The sequence below is a fragment of the Entelurus aequoreus genome, linkage group LG09 (assembly GCF_033978785.1).
Source record: "Entelurus aequoreus isolate RoL-2023_Sb linkage group LG09, RoL_Eaeq_v1.1, whole genome shotgun sequence".
Lineage (NCBI taxonomy): Eukaryota > Metazoa > Chordata > Actinopteri > Syngnathiformes > Syngnathidae > Entelurus > Entelurus aequoreus.
Window position 1 is genome coordinate 55,104,564 of NC_084739.1, and position 19,733 is coordinate 55,124,296.

General features: G+C 38.5%; 1 protein-coding gene across 3 annotated transcripts in view; it reads right to left on the reverse strand.

Moving 5' to 3' along the window:
• Positions 1–19,733, reverse strand: part of ncapd3 (non-SMC condensin II complex, subunit D3) — a 140,782-nt gene that overhangs the window by 93,467 nt on the left and 27,582 nt on the right. For all 3 annotated transcript variants that reach the window (XM_062058947.1, XM_062058945.1, XM_062058946.1), the window contains exons 12-19: positions 18,771–18,809; positions 15,979–16,065; positions 12,368–12,441; positions 12,130–12,264; positions 6,233–6,453; positions 5,839–6,030; positions 5,665–5,759; positions 5,491–5,600 (exon numbers count right to left, since the gene is read on the reverse strand). In XM_062058947.1, coding sequence (XP_061914931.1) covers positions 5,491–5,600; positions 5,665–5,759; positions 5,839–6,030; positions 6,233–6,453; positions 12,130–12,264; positions 12,368–12,441; positions 15,979–16,065; positions 18,771–18,809 — 953 coding nt within the window. The remainder of the gene's footprint in view (positions 1–5,490; positions 5,601–5,664; positions 5,760–5,838; positions 6,031–6,232; positions 6,454–12,129; positions 12,265–12,367; positions 12,442–15,978; positions 16,066–18,770; positions 18,810–19,733) is intronic.

Here is a 19,733-nt window from a genome sequence, read left to right on the forward strand (position 1 = left end):
ATGTATTTTATTTTATTGTTAGAAAAGGTTTGATAAAGTGAAATAACATAGATCTACAGAACAATGGTAGGCATGAACACCCTAACCCATTTATTAACTGGAATGGACTTTTTCTGTCTTTAATTTGAATTGGAGTGGTAATTTGTATTTGGCGACACCTAACGGTCAAAATAGTACCCTATTATGCAAAACTAAATGTTCTTACCTATTGGTACCTAGGAATGGGAATCGAAAACCGGTTCTTGTTGAGAAACAGCTACCCAGGGTTTCGATTCCTGGGAATCATTTGACAGATTTATGATCAATACCTGTAGGCACGTGTGACGTCATCACGCACGGCGCTGATCAAGAGCAAAAATATTAGATGTATTCGCGAGAAAGAAGAAAATAAAGCAACTTGCAACACTCGCAAAGTAGATATTGCAGCAAAATGAGAAAATACTAGCAGAAACATTAGCAGACACAGCCTGTAATAACGTTAAAGGAATGACGCGTTTTCTATCCCCTCCGAAACAGAAGTGACTCACCAACAGCAGCGGCGGCAAAATCAGCAAGTCGTCTGATGTTACTGCAGGTAACAAACAAACCAACACTGTCTTATGCTAAAACATGCTATTATTAACTGTAAATTAAAAAATTATGTTTCTAATGCATCACATGACGAGATGGTGTCTGATTGACAGTTTACAGGCCACCTTCCTAAGAGGTGTTCTCCACAACTGGAGACACCGTGATTAGTCAGACATATCGCATATGCTTCCTAAAAAGGCATAAATGCCAAATTGTTTGCAAAATATTGGTTAATTTTCAGAGTTGATGGTTAAAAAATTGCACAGTGTCCAGTTCTACTTGACTTAACTTGCTTTTGTATTTGTCTTTGACTGACATAGTTGTCCTTACTTTTGAGCGCTCAGCATATGCGTATACGGCACATGTATTTTTTTATATATTTTTTTTTAAATACTTTTTTTATTTTGATTTGAAAAATGTTAAACATGCTCCTTACCGGTAACATTTTTGTGTAACTGTCATTTGTCACAGAATAATTTGTTTTATTTTTTTATTACTACAGCAGAGAATTTACTGTATTATATTATGGTTATTTTCAAAACTAAATATTTTTTTCTGGTCACCCCATCAAGGCTGTGGGTCTTTTAAGACCTCACTGGTGTGTTTGTATACTTGTGTTTTTTTCTAAACAAAGCAAAGTTGATTCAAATGAGAATCGATAAAGAACTGAACCATTAAGCACAATCGAAAGTAGAATCGGAATTGGAAAAATCTTATCAATTCCAATCCATATTGGTACCAGTTTTTGTGTGTTTGGGATCTGTCTCGAAATGTTTAGATGCAACAATGAAGGAATGGCAAAGGTATTTATACAATTTCCAAACAAGCAGTTTGGAATTTTCCCCATTAGTGAGGATTTTCCCAATTGTGGCATCAGCGGATATCTCCATACATGGTAGAAATTCCCCCAAAGTGCTTTTTCATGAGTCCACCATTGTAGTCCACGATGGAATCAATAAGCTCCTCCTTTTTCTCTTTCCAATGTTGTCGGGCAGACTGGCTCATACATGTACATGAATTCTCTGCTGTTGCCATCTCTAATACAAATTTGCATATAGTTATAACTTGTATCTGTCAGTAGATTTGCTATGGAAGGGCTACAAAACTACAACATGGATGACGGGGAGAATACAGTCAAAGTGAAGTCACATAAATAAAACAGCCCACAAAATGCCGCATCATGAAGAGACAGACTGTCAGAAAGCGGCTTAAAAAAGGTCTTTAAAACATAACTTATGCAACATTTTGACCAAAGAACCACCATTATATATTATGTAGACCACAAGGAAGTGTCTTATATGTATAAAAAAAATTATAATATCACTCCTTTAAGGAGTATATTAATGCAGACATGTTTGATACTGTATATCTAATTCGCTTCTAACTTAGATACTTTGTCTGTGTAAGTAATATGCAACTATAATTATTATGTTACTTGTTTACATTGACAATGTGCTGTGCAATTAAGGGAACTTTCTATGTACAGTATGTCTATCTTGTGTTCTTCTGCTATGTAGAATATCTGCTAACTCATGCCTACAGTATAGCCTACCATGTTTATATACATAAATGACTACAATAATATACAAGAATTGACTAACTATGTGTGTTTAATGGAGAACATTTAGATGTCGTTCATCCAGCTGTCAACTTTGCACAAGTAAACACGCTGCAGAACTGCTTGCATCATAGCGTCTATCAGAGCTTGTACTTGTTTTTTATGCTGATATTGGACCAATATCCAACATCAAAATTAGTTTGGGACAACGCTAATGAATACAATAACAGTGTTTCACATACATTAATTTGTGGCGGGGTGCGGACCCTGCTCATATACAATAATAGGACTGTCTTTGCCTGTAGCTTGTCGTTGCAACTCTGTACAGTTGGTGGCATTGTAACTCCACTCCCTAACTCATTATGCACCATGTCTGACAGAGAATAGGACATAGCAGGAGAGATCAGTGTTGCTAACTTAGTGTTGCTATATTTAGCAAGTACTTAGACTGTATCTCAAACTCATCTACAAACAAGAATCTGCCATAACCAAACGACGGCAGATTAATACATTTAAAAAGCTTATCGACAGAAAAAGGAAACACACGTATACAAACAAAAAGTGGGAGCACAACCTCTCACGTTGCTCACTAACTGAAACAGAAATGAGTGTTCTCGGACGCGGTCTAAAATTTGCCATCACACCAAACAAGGTGACAAAACAAGATTTCATTTTAGCTACATAACTGGTCTGTCATCCAATTACAGAGCAGGGGCAGAAGGTGGAGCTACCCAACACAGTTGCAGGGATATTAAAAATGGCAAAACTCCCACGAAGCAACACCACAAAAAAGGAACGACAAACTATCATTACACTCAAAAACGATTAAACCATCACCATCATACCAGCAGACAAAGAAAGAACTACAGTAATAATGGACACGGATGAATATGAAAAACAAATTGAAACAATGCTGAAAGATAACACATATGAGATAGTAAAAAAATATCCCACAGAAGAAAATAAAAAAATGCTCAAGACTCCCCTCAAACTGGTAGTCAAAAGCAAAAAAAAAAACCAATTGATCAATATGAATTTTTAATACCCACAGCAAATATCACCCCAAGAATATACGGTACCCCCAAAATTCACAAAAAAGATACCCCAATAGTAGACAGTATAGGTTACGTTATATATAATTTATCAAAAGTGCTCCTTGAAATAATAAAACCTCTCCTTTGCCTCACAGAATACCACTGTAAAAATTCAAAACAACTTGCACGAGATCTCAACGCAATAAAATTGGAAACAGATTAAATGTTAATTTCACTTGACGTTATTTCATCATTTACCAAAACCCCAGTGTATGTCACCCTGCACATCGTCAATAAACGCATAACAAAAGACAGGACTCTAAAAACAAGAACAAACCTCACACCTGAAGACATACACATTTTACTCAATTTCGTTGCAAAATACACATACTTTCAACACAAAGGAATAATATACAAACAAAAAGAGGGCTTCACAACGGGAGACTGCTAATCAGCAATAAAGAGCAGTATCTTCATTGAAAACCAGGAAACTACCACCAACAACGCAGCACCCATACACTGCAGTCCCACCTTCTGGAGAAGATATGTGGATGACATTCTGGAAAATATAAAAATGGGACACACACACAGTATCTTACAGACTACCTCAACAGTATAGACAAGCCTTGAAACTTCAAATTCACACATGAAGACGAAATAAATAGAACCATAACTTTTTTGGACATGGAAAATCCACCAAAAAAAGATGACATCAGTCAAAACATTATTGTTCATCAAAAACCGACATACACCGACCATTATCTACTCTGGACCGCCGAACATCCCACAGCACACAAACTATCAGTTGTGAGGACACTGTACAAATGGGCCAACATCATAACAGAAGAAACAGACAGAAAAAAAAGAAGAGAAACATCAAAAATGCACTCAAAAACTGCCAATTTCTGACCTGGGCCATCTAAAAAGGGGAAACAAGTAAAAAACAAGGAAAAGAGAGCAAAGACGAAACCCAAAGAAAGACCTGAAATAAAGAACAAAAAAAAACACAAAATAAAAAACAGTTAAACCTCACACAAAAACAAGTCAGTTATTTGTACATCCAAAGGACAAAATAGAACAAGACAAGAAATGCAATGTAATTTATGAAATCCCGTGTAAAAAAATCATACATCGGGGAAACAAGGAGGACATTCGACACTAAGAATAGAGAACATCAGAAAGAATGTAAAAAGGAGACAACCGGGAGGTTCACAAGAAGCCTGAAACAAAAATCCAAACACAAAATCTTAAAATCAGCCATATAAGATCATTGCAAAATAAATAACCACATCATGGACTGGGACAACGCCAAAATCATCGGGTCAGAAAGTAACAAATTCAAACGATGGATTAAGGATCGAACTAAGGAAGCGGCACAAGGAAACCAATAATCCGGATGAGGGAGCATTCATGCTTTCGCATACCTGGGACTCCCTCCTTCATTAACCATCAAGCGGCCGAGGGGGGTAGACTTGACAGGTATGCCTATATAGGCCACGCCTATAAGAACAGCTGATAGGCAACATGTCACAGTCGTCAGGTGACCCTTCTGAAGAAGACACCAGATGACAGTCAAAACATGTCAGGTAAAAATTCCATCTGATATACCGAAAATATTGTCTGATTACAAGAACATTTTAAAAGTAAGTACTTAGACCCCTTCAGCAACTCCTTTTCAAAAAAGCGACAAATGAGGACCAAGTGAGAATATTAGACTGATATAGAAGCACTTGTCGCTCTTCTCAATGAGCAGCATGTGATGCTGTGATTGTGTAAAAGGAAATAGTAGTTCTCAAATAGTGGTTATAGTACCCTGTAAATATTTGATGTAAATAAATTTGACAGACATTTTAAAATTAAAATCGTCAAGTGATCCCTTCCTTCCATCCATCCATTTTCTACCGCTTGTCCCTTTTGGGGTCGCGGGGGGTGCTGGAGCCTATCTCAGCTGCATTCGGGCGGAGAAGGGGTACACCCTGGACAAGTCGCCACCTCATCACAGGGCCAACACAGATAGACAGACAACATTCACACTCATATTCACACAGAAGAGCCAATTTAGTGTTGCCAATCAACCTATCCCCAGGTGCATGTTTTTGGCGGTGGGAGGAAGCCGGAGTACCCGGGGGGAACTCACGCAGTCACGGGGAGAACATGCAAACTCCACACAGAAAGATCCCGAGCCCGGGATTGAACCCAGGGCTACTCAGGACCTTCGTATTGTGAGGCACATGCACTAACGTGATCCCTTCCTGTCTAATAGAAATGAAGTGACAAATTAAAAAATGTGTCTCATTTGCATAGATATGAAAATAATAGTTTAAAAACCTGGGTTTGCTTGACATCTTCACTGCTGCCAAGTTGATGAAGAGTCTCGATAGCAGCACTGATCACCTCAGGAGACATTGTAAAGGTCTTCAACCAAGACATAAGATCATCTGTGCAAAAAACAATGACATCCTGTCAATGTTGCCATCATATTTAACAGTTATGCTAACTCACCAACTATCCTTTCCTTGGCATCTTCATTTAAGTGAGCAGAAATCTCCCCGATCACACACAGAATGTGACAAGTTCTAGCACTCACGTCTTTTGAACTGAAGAAGAAACAAAGTGAGTGTCAGTAATGAGCCAAGATTTAATGCAATCTTTATAAACAAACTTAGACCCTCCAACCTGACCATGCTGTCCCAGGCATCCAGGATAACTCCATAGGGGATTTTGGGTGAAGCAGCCACAACCTTAGAAAGCAGCAGCCAGGCTCCGGCACCATGATCAGCCTCCGTGTGTGAGATCAGGTTAGTTATGAATGTGGTAGTGAACTTGTTTTGTTTGGACCAGATGCTGAAGGCCCGGCTGAAGTACTGGCTGGAGAATCAAATATGACGATACATTTTTGACTAGGCTAACATGAGTAATGATGCTAACTACTCAGTCAATATTTCTTTAAGAAAACACAAATAATCTGGCACAAATCAAAACCTACTTGTTGATTTGTTTTTAACATTGAGTTTACATTCTCACTTCTAAACTTCAACATGTTGACATTAGAAGGATTCTGAAGACAAACCTGAGGTTCTGACACTCATCACAGAGCAGATTGAGCAGATTCCAGGTGAGCCTCTGACTGCTATCCAGGTGGCGGCTGGCAGAGTATACTTTGATCTGGCTGAGCAAGACCTGGTCGAGAGCCTCCAGGGCCTTCTCTTGGACTGAGCTCTCAGGGTCCACCACGGCTGCAACCACACCCTCCAGCCATGCCTTCTGCACAGTACTGCAATCGGGTTTAGCCTAGTCATGAGCGCAACAAGGAAAATATGATTCAGAATAGCCAGTGTTTCTCAGACCAGTTCTACACATAATTATTTTATTAAACTAAATAGTCATCCTACTTATCTTATTCAAATAACAGCTTGTCATTTTTGTCCCTACAAGGTCACGTATGCAATTAACCATTTGTTCTCTGTATTGCATGTGGAAGAGCAATCGCACTCAATAAATGGCCTGTCTTAACTTTGACTTTTAAGTTAAGACGGGTTTAAGGTCTGTACAGGGAACAAGCGGTCAGCGTACTGGCCTCACATTCAGGAAATGAAGGATATCTCTGTTTGGGTGGGGTTTGCATGTTCTCCATGTGATTGCTTAGGGTTTCTCTTAGTACTCCGATATTTTCCTACATCCCAAAACATGCATGTTACGTTAATCAGACATTAAGTCAGCTGGGATAGGCTCCAGCTCACCCATATCAGTTCGCAATCGTATTCAAGTTGGCTAGGTCGCACGCCAGCATGTGTTTGTGTCAACTTCTTCCATTGTTACCTTCAATGTAAGGCGGTGCACAAGAACAAAATAAATGCCCCCAAATATAAAAAAAAAAGTGTTTTTTTTATTGTGAAAACAAATTAATATAGTGTATTGTAGCCTCCACAATAAATCACACAAGTCCGACACTCTTTTTAAATTGTATTACCAATCTTATGCTGACAACCGGCCTAATTTCAACAGGTCCTTCCATCCATCCATCCATTCAACAGGTCCTTCCATCCATCCATCCATCCATTTTCTACCGCTTGTCCCTTTTGGGGTCGCGGGGGGTGCTGGAGCCTATCTCAGCTGCATTCAGGCGGAAGGCGGGGTACACCCTGGACAAGTCGCCATCTCATCGCAGGGCCAACACAGATAGACAGACAACATTCACACTCATATTCACACACTAGAGCCAATTTAGTGTTGCCAATCAACCTCACCCTAGGTGCATGTTTTTGGCGGTGGGAGGAAGCCGGAGTACCCGAGGGGAACTCACGCAGTCACGGGAAGAACATGCAAACTCCACCCGGGATTGGTGCTTCACACAGACACAAAACTTCCTCATTTTTCGCCAACACAGTGCGTTTACGGTCATGTAAACAATGAACATATATCATACACAAACATAAACTTTAACAGCAGCTGGTCGTTACATAGTATGAATGAATAGCTTAATATTTGCGCACTATTCACTGGTGATGCACCGAAAATTTGGTTACCAAAAAATACTTTGAAACTGGATGTTGTGATGAAATAAGCAGTGCGCACAGGGGTTGTCTGGAGCAGAGGCAGCATGTCTGCGCCGTGGACATACTTTGATATATCTGAGATATACCTGCAGACAGCGATCAACAAAATGCGCAATGTGTAAATATTAAGACGACAACAGCGGCTTTTGAGGAGGAAAAAGGTTGGAGCATCGCGAAGCAAGTGTGACGTAAGGTTGCCTGTTGCTTTCGCTGTTAGTCGGGGACATGGAGCAGAAGAATCTCTAAACACGGACACTGTCTACAATAACAACAGAAAAAATGCTAGATTTGTTGCTAGTTGTTTTTAATAAAGAAAATAATTACTAAAAAGATTGGAAAAGAAAGAACTTGAAAACAATCTCAATTAAGTACAAACCCTGTTTCCATATGAGGTGGGAAATTGTGTTAGATGTAAATATAAACGGAATACAATGATTTGCAAATCATTTTCAACCCATATTCAGTTGAATATGCTACAAAGACAACATATTTGATGTTCAAACTGATAAACATTTTTTTTTTTTGCAAATAATCATTAACTTTAGAATTTGATGCCAGCAACACGTGACAAAGAAGTTGGGAAAGGTGGCAATAAATACTGATAAAGTTGAGGAATGCTCATCAAACACTTATTTGGAACATCCCACAGGTGAACAGGCAAATTGGGAACAGGTGGGTGCCATGATTGGGTATAAAAGTAGATTCCATGAAATGCTCAGTCATTCACAAACAAGGATGGGGCGAGGGTCACCACTTTGTCAACAAATGCATGAGCAAATTGTTGAACAGTTTAAGAAAAACCTTTTTCAACCAGCTATTGCAAGGAATTTAGGGATTTCACCATCTACGGTCCGTAATATCATCAAAGGGATCAGAGAATCTGGAGAAATCACTGCACGTAAGCAGCTAAGCCTGTGACCTTCGATCCCTCAGGCTGTACTGCATAAACAAGCGATATCAGTGTGTAAAGGATATCACCACATGGGCTCAGGAACACTTCAGAAACCCACTGTCAGTAACTACAGTTGGTCACTACATCTGTAAGTGCAAGTTAAAACTCTCCTATGCAAGGCGAAAACAGTTTGTCAACAACACCCAGAAACGCCGTCGGCTTTGCTGGGCCTGAGCTCATCTAAGTTGGACTGATACAAAGTGGAAAAGTGTTCTGTGGTCTGGCGAGTCCACATTTCAAATTATTTTTGGAAACTGTGGACGTCGTGTCCTCCGGACCAAGGAGGAAAAGAACCATCTGGATTGTTATAGGCGCAAAGTTGAAAAGCCAGCATCTGTGATGGTTTGGGGGTGTATCAGTGCCCAAGACATGGGTAACTTACACATCTGTGAAGGCGCCATTAATGCTGAAAGGTACATACAGGTTTTGGAGCAACATATGTTGCCATCCAAGCAACGTTACCATGGACGCCCCTGCTTATTTCAGCAAGACAATGCTAAGCCACGTGTTACATCAACGTGGCTTCATAGTAAAAGAGTGCGGGTACTAGACTGGCCTGCCTGTAGTCCAGACCTGTCTCCCATTGAAAATGTGTGGCGCATTATGAAGCCTAAAATACCACAACGGAGACCCCCGGACTGTTGAACAACTTAAGCTGTACATCAAGCAAGAATGGGAAAGAATTCCACCTGAGAAGCTTAAAAAATGTGACTCCTCAGTTCCCAAACGTTTACTGAGTGTTGTTAAAAGGAAAGGCCATGTAACACAGTGGTGAACATGCCCTTTCCCAACTACTTTGGCACGTGTTGCAGCCATGAAATTCTAAGTTAATTATTATTTGCAAAAAAAATAAAGTTTATGAGTTTGAACATCAAATATCTTGTCTTTGTAGTGCATTCAATTGAATATGGGTTGAAAAGGATTTGCAAATCATTGTATTCCGTTTATATTTACATCTAACACAATTTCCCAACTCATATGGAAACGGGGGTTGTACATTGTACTAAAGAAATTAATTTAAAAATGGTGAAAAAAATATGTAAATAATAAACAATAACACAGATGTGTTTTTCAATCTATGTATATGTATATATATGTATATGTATATATATATATATTTATATATATATATATACCGTATATTACCAAATAGTAGCCCGGGCGTTTATTTTACAAAATGGGGTCAGACCCCGGGCGGCTATTAGGACATGGGCGGTTATTTGCACAAGGCTTTTATTTATTTTTGCACCAGCCTGCACCAGGCCATTATTTGGTTACAATGGTTACTGTCCAGTATTTTTTTTTCGTACAAACAATTTTAAATGTAAAAGCTATTGTAAACATACAAACAAAAAAACAAGACTATCAAAAGACAAGAGATCAACAAGGCCTCAACATGGCAGTACTGCAACAATTGTCAAATAGAATACCAATACTAAAAATAAATACACTTTTTAAATAAAGCAGCCTACCGGGAAAAATAAAATGATGGTACCAAGTACTCAAGTATTAAAAAACACACCATCAAAACAGAACAATAATACTGTCACTTAAATAAAATAAAGGCTACAGTACTCCAAGTTTTAAATAAAGCAGCATACAGGAAAAATACAATTATGGTACCAAGTACTCTATAAAACCATCAAAACAATAATACTGCAGCAAACGCAACCCCAAATGCAACTCAACCCCACTCATCATCATCCTCCTCCTCCTCTCCCTCACCCCCCTCATCATCATCCTCCTTTTCAATCACAAGTTCATTGAGGAACTGCTGTTCCTCATCACTCTCCTCCTCTTCCTGAACCACAGCAGCAGCCTGCTGTCTAGCCCTCAACAGCATCTCTCTGCCTGCCTGACATGGCTGTCCCTTCTTGAAGCAGTAAATGAGCTGGTCCTCACTCCCATCAGCTGCCACCGTCAGCCCACACACCTTGTAGGATACCAGAAAGCAACATCCAGCTATGGCTACTGTTTGCAACACGGACACACACACACGATTAAGCCAGCCACTTGTTGCACCAAACACCACCCCGGTGTCTCTCGTGTCACTCGCGGTGACATACAACTCATTTGCCTTAATGCTGATCATTTTGCGGGACACACGGTGGTTCAGTCCACGAACGTGATGTATCCACTGACACAAATTAGCATCAAGCTCGTCGCTCACTTTCTTCCTACCTCCATCCGTTTTCCATCGATTGCCGACTGAGATAGTAGTTCTCCCTTTTTTTGTTTCCATTCTTGTACACGTTTTGGGTCAACGTTAAACTGCCTGGCCGCTGCCAAACCAGAATTCTTCTCCGCATACTTCACAATCGCTAGCTTGAACTTTAAGTCAAACTTTCTCTTCTTCCCCCTTAAAGTATTCCCGTCCATCAGTTGTGGTGTACCGGTATCCTGTTCATTCAACTCACTGCTATTGTTGCTTGCCATGTTGAAACTTTTCCTCGTGGGTTTGTTGTGTGTTACGCTATATGCGGTGACCCATTGCAATATGTTGATTACCCAGAATCCCCACGTGACGTCTGCTGTTACCGTAATGACCAGAATTATTGCACCTTTGCTTTTCCTTTTAGCTTATAAATTGGGTTTAATGAAAATTAAATCAATATGATTTTAATCTAAATTATGCAAATAACAGCCCATGGGCGGCTATTTGGACATAGGCGTTTATTAGGAAGAGGCTGTTAATTCACAAAATGGGCTCAGACCCCGGGCGACTATTAGGACAAGGGCGTCTATTTGCACAAGGGCGTCTATTTGGTAATATACGGTATATATATATACATATATATGTATATATATGTATATATATATATATATATATATATATATATATATATATATATATATATATATATATATATATATATATATACATATACATATATATACATATATATGTATATATATATATATATATATATATATATATATATATATATATATATATATACATATACATATATATACATATATATATATATATACATATATATATATATATATATATATATATATATATATATATATATACACACACACATATATAAAATTGTATGTATATTTTTATTATATATTATGTAACATATGATTCATAGAAGATTATGCTAATTATATGATGGTGTCATGTGACCACACCCCCATCGCCAAAGGTATGTTGAGAAATCAACTTGGAACCACACAATGAATGAGAAGAAATTTGTTTCAACGGTTTTGAAAGTAGCTGATTCTGAACAAAAGTTGACCCATTGTTGCACATTTGTAGTCAATTAAATATAAATACCAAAAGTACATACTGTATTTGACCTTTTTTTTTTTTTTTTTTTACATTTTAGGGGAAGCTGAGCTTCCCTTGCAATCTTAGAGCAATCCTCACATATACTATAGCTATATGTATGCTTTTCACTTGCCAACTTTGTGTACATGTTTACTGAAATGCTAATGTAGACTCACATTGAGCAACTCTCCCACACAGAGCAATGCTTTCTTCTTCACAGATACAGCTGGGTCTCTGCAGCGCTCCGACAGCACCGACAGGTTTTCCCAACTTAAAGGGATCACATCATGTTTAAGAAGACCCACCAGGGCCTGAAGAAGGAAGGTAATGAAGTGGAAGTTAATGATCCAAACAGGAAATGTTTGCTGCACATCAAGTATGGAATGAAAATAGTAAGTTGCAAGCTCACGATACCTGTAGGGCCGATTTCCTCACGTTTGTCTTAGAGTTTTGAACACGTCGCAAAAGAAGAGACAGGTTCTCTTTTGCTGCATTGAAAACATATATGAAAAATGAAAACAAAAATACTTCATTTATTGGCTAGGTAGGCCTGCAGCTACCGATTATTTTATTACTTGCTTAATCTAGCAATGGGTTTATTCGATTAATTGACTACTCGGATAAATCATACTTAAAAGCCTCAATGCCTATTTAAAAAAAAAGGTTTTAAATCCTTTTTACACAGACATATACATACACATATAAATTGATATATATACACACATGCACACACAAATATATACAGTAAATACAGTCGTGGTCAAAAGTTTACATACACTTGTGAAGGACATAATGTCATGGCCGTTTTGAATTTCCAATAATTTCTACAATTCTTATTTTTTTGTGATAGAGTGATAGGAGCACATACTTGTTTGTGACAAAAAATATCCATGAAGTTTGGTTCGTTTATGAATTTATTATGGATCTACTGAAAATGTGACCAAATCTGCTGGGTCAATAGTATACATACAGCAACATAAACAATATTACATATAGTCTGTCATAATCAAGGATTAGATTAGAATAAAATAAAAAAGCTTAATTTACATTATATTAAATGCTTCATGATTTATGGTTGCCAATCTTGGTATGTGCTTAAAGAAAAATACAATTATTAGTAAGTACTAAAAACTAAACTATGGATAAATGTACCCAGATAAGCTATGTAGCAGGTAAAACACACATCTGTTAAAGATAAAACACAAATTGTAGCAATTTGTTAAAAAATTCAGTAATTTTACTTGCACTAGTTGACATTAGATGGGCGGTCCTAACTCCGCTAATATTTGGCATCAAGCCAAGCAGCTGTGTGGGCGTCTATGTATCTACATGTTATGTATCTACATGTGCACAACAGGGGAGCTGGTTTACGTATGAGTGTACAGTATTGTGTGTTTCCGAGAATGTCAAAGTGTTGGCTGAGTGACGTCAGTGAGTGAGTGGGCGAGTACAGAAAGAGAGGAGCGCGCACACTGCGCAGTAAAATGATGAACGGATCCGGTTGTGTCCTGCAAAACTAATAATAAAGCAACCAGATTGTCACAAAACGGCGGCCTCGAATTCTGACCGGAAAGCGGATCTTAGCAGACCCAGTGAACTGAAGGGAACGTCTCCCCTGTGCTCCTCTACTACAGTCTGCACCGTAGCCGAATAGCAGGACATGTGGAACAACTACATTATTACCTGTCACTCTTTATAACTCTTTGTGCAGATCTGAATGCTTATTATGTAAATGTTTACCTATGTTTGAAGCAAAGGTTTGAGTTTGAGTTTATTTCGAACATGCAACACATGATACATCACAATTTCCAGTTTCTCTTTTCAACATGTTCGAAAAGGAGTAGGAAAAAGCAGAGCTTATTTAATCCTACCACTTATCTTTTACATAACAGTTGCTAAAATTTTTGTTCACTTCCTGTTCTCAATTTATTCACAATATTCTCCATAAGTAATCACAATAAAAATAAATAAGTAAATAATAATTGGTGAAGTAAGTCATAATGAGATAAGTAAGATTATTTTGAGAATGAAAGAATGGATCGATGGAATAAATCCAGAATGTTTATCATGGTTCTTCTTCTTTGTACTTTGTAAATACTTTAAGTTTGAAGAGTTATTTGAAGTGGATCATATTAGTACATCGTTTGATTGCTTTGCTTAATCCATTCCATAATTTAATTCCACATACTGATATGCTGAAGGTCTTCAGTGTTGTACGTGCATACAGATGTTTTAAATCCAATTTTTCTCTGAGATTATATTTCTCCTCTTTTTTTGAGAATAATTGTTGTATATACATGGGTAGCAGGTTATAGTTTGCTTTATGTATAATTTTAGCTGTTTGCAAATTCACTATGTCGTGGAATTTCAGTATTTTTGATTCAATAAATAAAGGATTTGTATGTTCTCTATATCCAACATTATGTATTATTCTAACTGATCTTTTTTGTAACACCGTTAATGAATGAAGTGTACTTTTGTAGTTATTTCCCCATATTTCTACACAGTAACTCAGATATGGTAACACTAGCGAGCAGTAGAGGATATAGGATTTTTTGTCTAGAACATATTTTGCTTTATTCATTATTGACGTGTTTCTTGCTACTTTATGTTGTATATTTTTTACATGAGATTTACAGTTAAATTTATCATCAATCATTATACCTAGAAATTTGGTTTCATTTGCTTTTTCAATTTCTATTCCGTCTATTTGTATTTGTGTTTGACTTTCTCTTCTACTGTTACCAAATAGCATTATTTTAGTTTTACTGAGATTCAACGATAGTCTGTTTTTGTCAAACTTTAACACTGTTAGAAATATGCGCCACACTGTGAATCCACACCAAACAAGAATGACAAACACACGGTGCGGATGTGCTCCCGAAATGTGTTTGTTATTATTGTTTAGTGTGGATTCACAGTGTGGCGCATATTTCTAACAGTGTTAAAGTTGTTTATACGGGCACCGTCAGTGTAACCTGTATCGCTGTTGGCCAAGTATGCCTTGCATTCACATGTGTGTGCGTGCTGAAGCTGCACATATTATGTGACTGGGCCAGCATTCGCTGAACTGGGTGAAAAGCGGACGTGACGATTTTTGGGAGGGGCACTGAAATTTGAGAGTCTCCCAGGAGGGTTGGCAAGTATGAGAATTAGCGGAGAATGCGGTGGTACCGCGGCACCGCCGCTGGATATAATCGGCGGGCCAGCTCTAGTGTTAACTTAATATCGCCTCAAGGGCCAAGTGAAATTACACGGCGGGCCATGTTTGGCCCGCGGGCCAGAGTTTGACACCCATGGTTTAGCACATACACAACGTTAAGAACTTGAGATCTATAGTTATATTTTGATAAAGTGGTGTCTCCCGGTTGTTTTCTTGTACACAAATAAGTGGCAGAGCACATACGACAACAGAACAATAATCAACAACAGTGACTCAAGGCTACTGAGTGCTGAACGCAGTTTGTTTACAAGGATGTGTCCTAGCAAGACAAAAAGTTAAATCTTGAAATGCAACCTTACCCAAGCGTTAACATTGCATGATTTATCCGGGAGAATCGTGGTACCAATTTCCTTGACCCAGCCACATAAAGAAGTTGTAGGTCTCCATGCTTTTCCAACCTGTCATCTGTTTTGCCATGTAGAAGGATGTCTGGCGCACCAGATAGTTCAAAATGTCTGTGAACGCGACCGACGGATAATCCTTCCGATGGTTTTTATAAAGTATATGGATCTATGCCATTGCATAGGTAAATTTTTTGTTTGTATCTGCTTTTAGTCATAAGATCTAGACCCCTTGCATACTCAGTTTGCATGTTGTTTGCTGCACAGTAGCAATGATGGTTTGGTGGACCCCCCACTTTTTTTTACTTCTGCTCAACGTTACGTGACTGAATACAACCTATTGGAGGTGGTTACTCCTCCACATTTCCAATAAGCTGATTGTTGAGCAAACGAGACAGACAACATGGAGATCCCGGCTACAGTTGTGACAGTGAATGCCCAATAGCCTTTTAAGAACTCACCATCACAGACCATGGTATCGCTGTTGCTGATCTCCACAGTCCTAAAGGGCAAAGAGCGGTAGGTACTTTGAGGCTGCTGGAGACTGCCTGAAACACATAAATCACCACCACATTTGTCTCGTCACATTACACCAGTCCTTCTCAAATAGTGAGGCGGGCCCCCCTGTTGGGTGGGCTGACCTCAGGGACATGCCTAAGCGTATGTAGCACTTGGCTTCACTGTAACCTTTAATGTTAGTAAACTTACAATGTTATGCAGAGGTATAGTTATAACAATTTTATAAATAAATTATACTATTAATAGTCACGGTGGAGATTGGGGGGGCGCAAAATATTTTCTTCTTCCTAAGGGGGGCGTAAAAGAAAAATAATGGAGAAGCACTGGATTCCACTAATAAGCTACTGTATGATTTCAAGACATTGATCAATTCAGTGAAACTTGTTAAAAGGGTCATATGCAAAACTTTTCATACCTGTTGGCACCTGTTTTTGTGTATTTGGGATCCCCATAAGTCCCAAAATTTGAATTCAAACCATAACAAACAAGTGTGCCTTGTTTTAAACAAGCCATTTGGAATGTGAGAAGATGTGTGCCATTTGCCATTGTTACATCAGTGGATATCTCAATATATGGTGAAGTAGTGGTTCTCCAAGTTTTTTAGTTTTTTTTTTACCTCAGAAAACATGTGGCTCTCCAAGTACCACCATAATGACCAACATTAAAATGCAGTAGCTTAATAGGCCTAAATATTCATTAAAAACAAAGCCGAGTTTTTATTTTAAAAGTTTAATATTTTTGGCCACTGTAACAATTCCCACAATTTGAACAGCAAAACTGTGTTTGAATATTTATTTAAGTAATTCATTGGCATACCACTAGTTGGAGCCATACTTTGAGAATCACCATGGTAGAGGAAGACCTCTGTGCAAATATGCCATTTTTATTTTCCCAAGCGCAGTTGTAGTCAAAACAAAAGTACAGTATGTCTGTCCAAGGTGCGACCCGATGAGAGAAAATTTTCTATTATAGTTTGTATTAACCAGCAAAGGTCACTATACAAACTTGCAGCTTCATTTGAAGATGTGAGAACCAAGTGCCTACTTAACTTTTGTGTTTTGTGGCAATGTACCTACTCGAAGTGTCCCAGCAAAAATTGCAGCCGGACATGGAAGCACAACGCCTGGCGAGGATAGTTTCAAGGACAATTTACTGTAAGATTTACCCCAAATTATGTTTAATAACAGAGAAAATTCCTAGAACTTATGGCAACCACAATGAAATATTTTAGATGTAGATTTAACATCATAATATGACCCCTTTAAGTCCGACTGATTGGCTCACATCAACATAAGCGGTTGCCAGCATAACTAAACCTTCCTATTGCCTGACCAATTACTTGTGACTTTGTCAAGAGATGTACGTAATATGGGCGACAATAAATAATTTGTCAACCTACAAATGTTTGTTGACATGTTTTTTCTTGATTTCTGCATACATTTGTAAAAAAGAAAAGGTTTGGCTAAGAAGTCTACTGTAAGAAAAAGAAAGGATCTTTGTTTCTTTTACCAAATTCTGCAATAATAATAATAACTTATTTATAATGCACTTTTTTCATTTAACACCAAATCCCAAAGTGCAACATAGGAAACATTTGCATAAAACACATTGCACAATTTATAATGCACTTTTTTCATTTAACACCAAATCCCAAAGTGCAACATAGGAAACATTTGCATAAAACACATTGCACAATTTACAGAGTAAAATTAGCTGAAAGCTTTTTTTAAATAGGTAGGTCTTGAGTCCTTTTTTAAAAGCATCTACCGTCTGTGGGGCCCTGGGGCGATCAGGAAGGGCATTCCACAGACGGGGACGGCAGCCTCAAAAGCCCTGTCCCCCATGTTCTTGAGCCGTGTTCTGAGCACAAGCGGACGGTGCTGGTGGCCTGACTTTTATAGGTACTGTTGGAAGCAGATCAGAATCATATCCATATTTAAGTGTTACTTCTTTCTAAAAACTCCTATAGTCATATTTACATCAGCTAATGTCTCGTGTGGTACAAAGTGCTTGGATTCGAGTGTCCTTGGTTAGAGTCAGAGCGCTGTTAATTCTCTTTGTTGAGACTGCCATTACATTCCTAAGATAAGGAGCACAGCTAGACTGGGGAAACAGCAGGCGGGGGACAGAGAGAAGATCACGGGACTTCCGGGGGTTTGAGGGGAGACCGAGCTAGACCGATCTGGACCGGGCTGGGGAACGCTGGTGTGCTGGATTGGTCTCAGTTTGTCCTCTAAGCTTGGAGAATAAACCACAAAATACCAACTGCTGCCTGTTGATTGAATACAAACATCAGCTTATGTGCCATAAAAAGAATCTGGGAGAGACTAGCAATTTGAATTCCCCATTGGAGGAATGCTGGTCGACGCAACAGTACCGACCGAATCCCATCGGTACAACTGAGTACTGATTCGCGTAAAATCAAACGCTACCTTTTTTGAGGCCTTTATTGCACGTTACGTCAAGCACTTGTTAGGCAAACAGGCAAATTTATAGCAGACTGCCTCTAAGTAATGTTGCAATTTTTCCTACTAACAAAGCAAGCATGTCTGATAGAAATGTTCAAAAGCAAGGCTCCACATTTCAAAATTCACTAGCTTGATGCTAAAAGACATTTGATTTTTTATATATACTGTCTGCTACTTATTAACATTAGCGATTTGACAACATGATTTTAACACCTCTGAATTTTGTAAGCAAAACTACAAATAAGAAGCACTCAAAAAAGACTTACCTACTGTAGTTTCCCCTTCCAGCACTGACTGTGTCACAGCTAAGCAAAAGACAATAAAGTATAAATTAGTGGATCCGCAGTAACAAAAAACATGCAATTATACTTTTGTCTTGGATCTAGATTGATAGCAGTAATCTCACTATCACCTACTATTGCTGCACGGTTTTGAGAAAATAACCTAAATGGACTAAATTGGCCCTAGTGTGTGAATGTGAGTGTGAATGTTGTCTATCTGTGTTGGCCCTGCGATGAGGTAGCGACTTGTCCAGGGTGTACCCCGCCTTCCGCCCGAGTGCAGCTGAGATAGGCTCCAGCACCCCCCGCGACCCCCCCCCCCCCCAAAAAAAAGGGACAAGCGGTAGAAAATGGATGGATGGATGGATTGTTCTCTCCAAAATTGGGATTTTTATATTTTATCCATAAAAATGCATAAACTGCGAGAATAATGAGTGAAGGAACACATGTTAGTTTTAGACTGTCAATCAACATATTATTGTCTTAAGGTGCCACACATTAGCACAAAATGCAATAATTTACTTTAAAAAATATTTGGCTGTATGCAGACAGACTCTGAGCGTTTGTCTACATCATGCTTTTAAACCTGAAAAACTATCAGACAAAAACTATACAGTGTTTATAATGTAATGTAAACATAATGTATAAGAATAACGCACGTAACCATTTAAAAAGGATATAAACTTGTATTTCTCTTACAGAATTGTTTATCATTGTATTGTAACTGAAGGGTAAATAAATGTAAATGTAAAAACCTCAGCCTGTTGTGGTTATTTATAGCACTAATTAAAACCGTGATGTCTATCAAGTATCTCTACCCACCACGGCATGGCGTGGTGGGTAGAGCGGCTGTGCCAGGAATTTGCGGGTTGCAGGTTCGCTTCCCGCCTCTTGCCATCCAATTCACTGCCGTTGTGTGCTTGGACAGGACACTTCACCCTTTCCCTC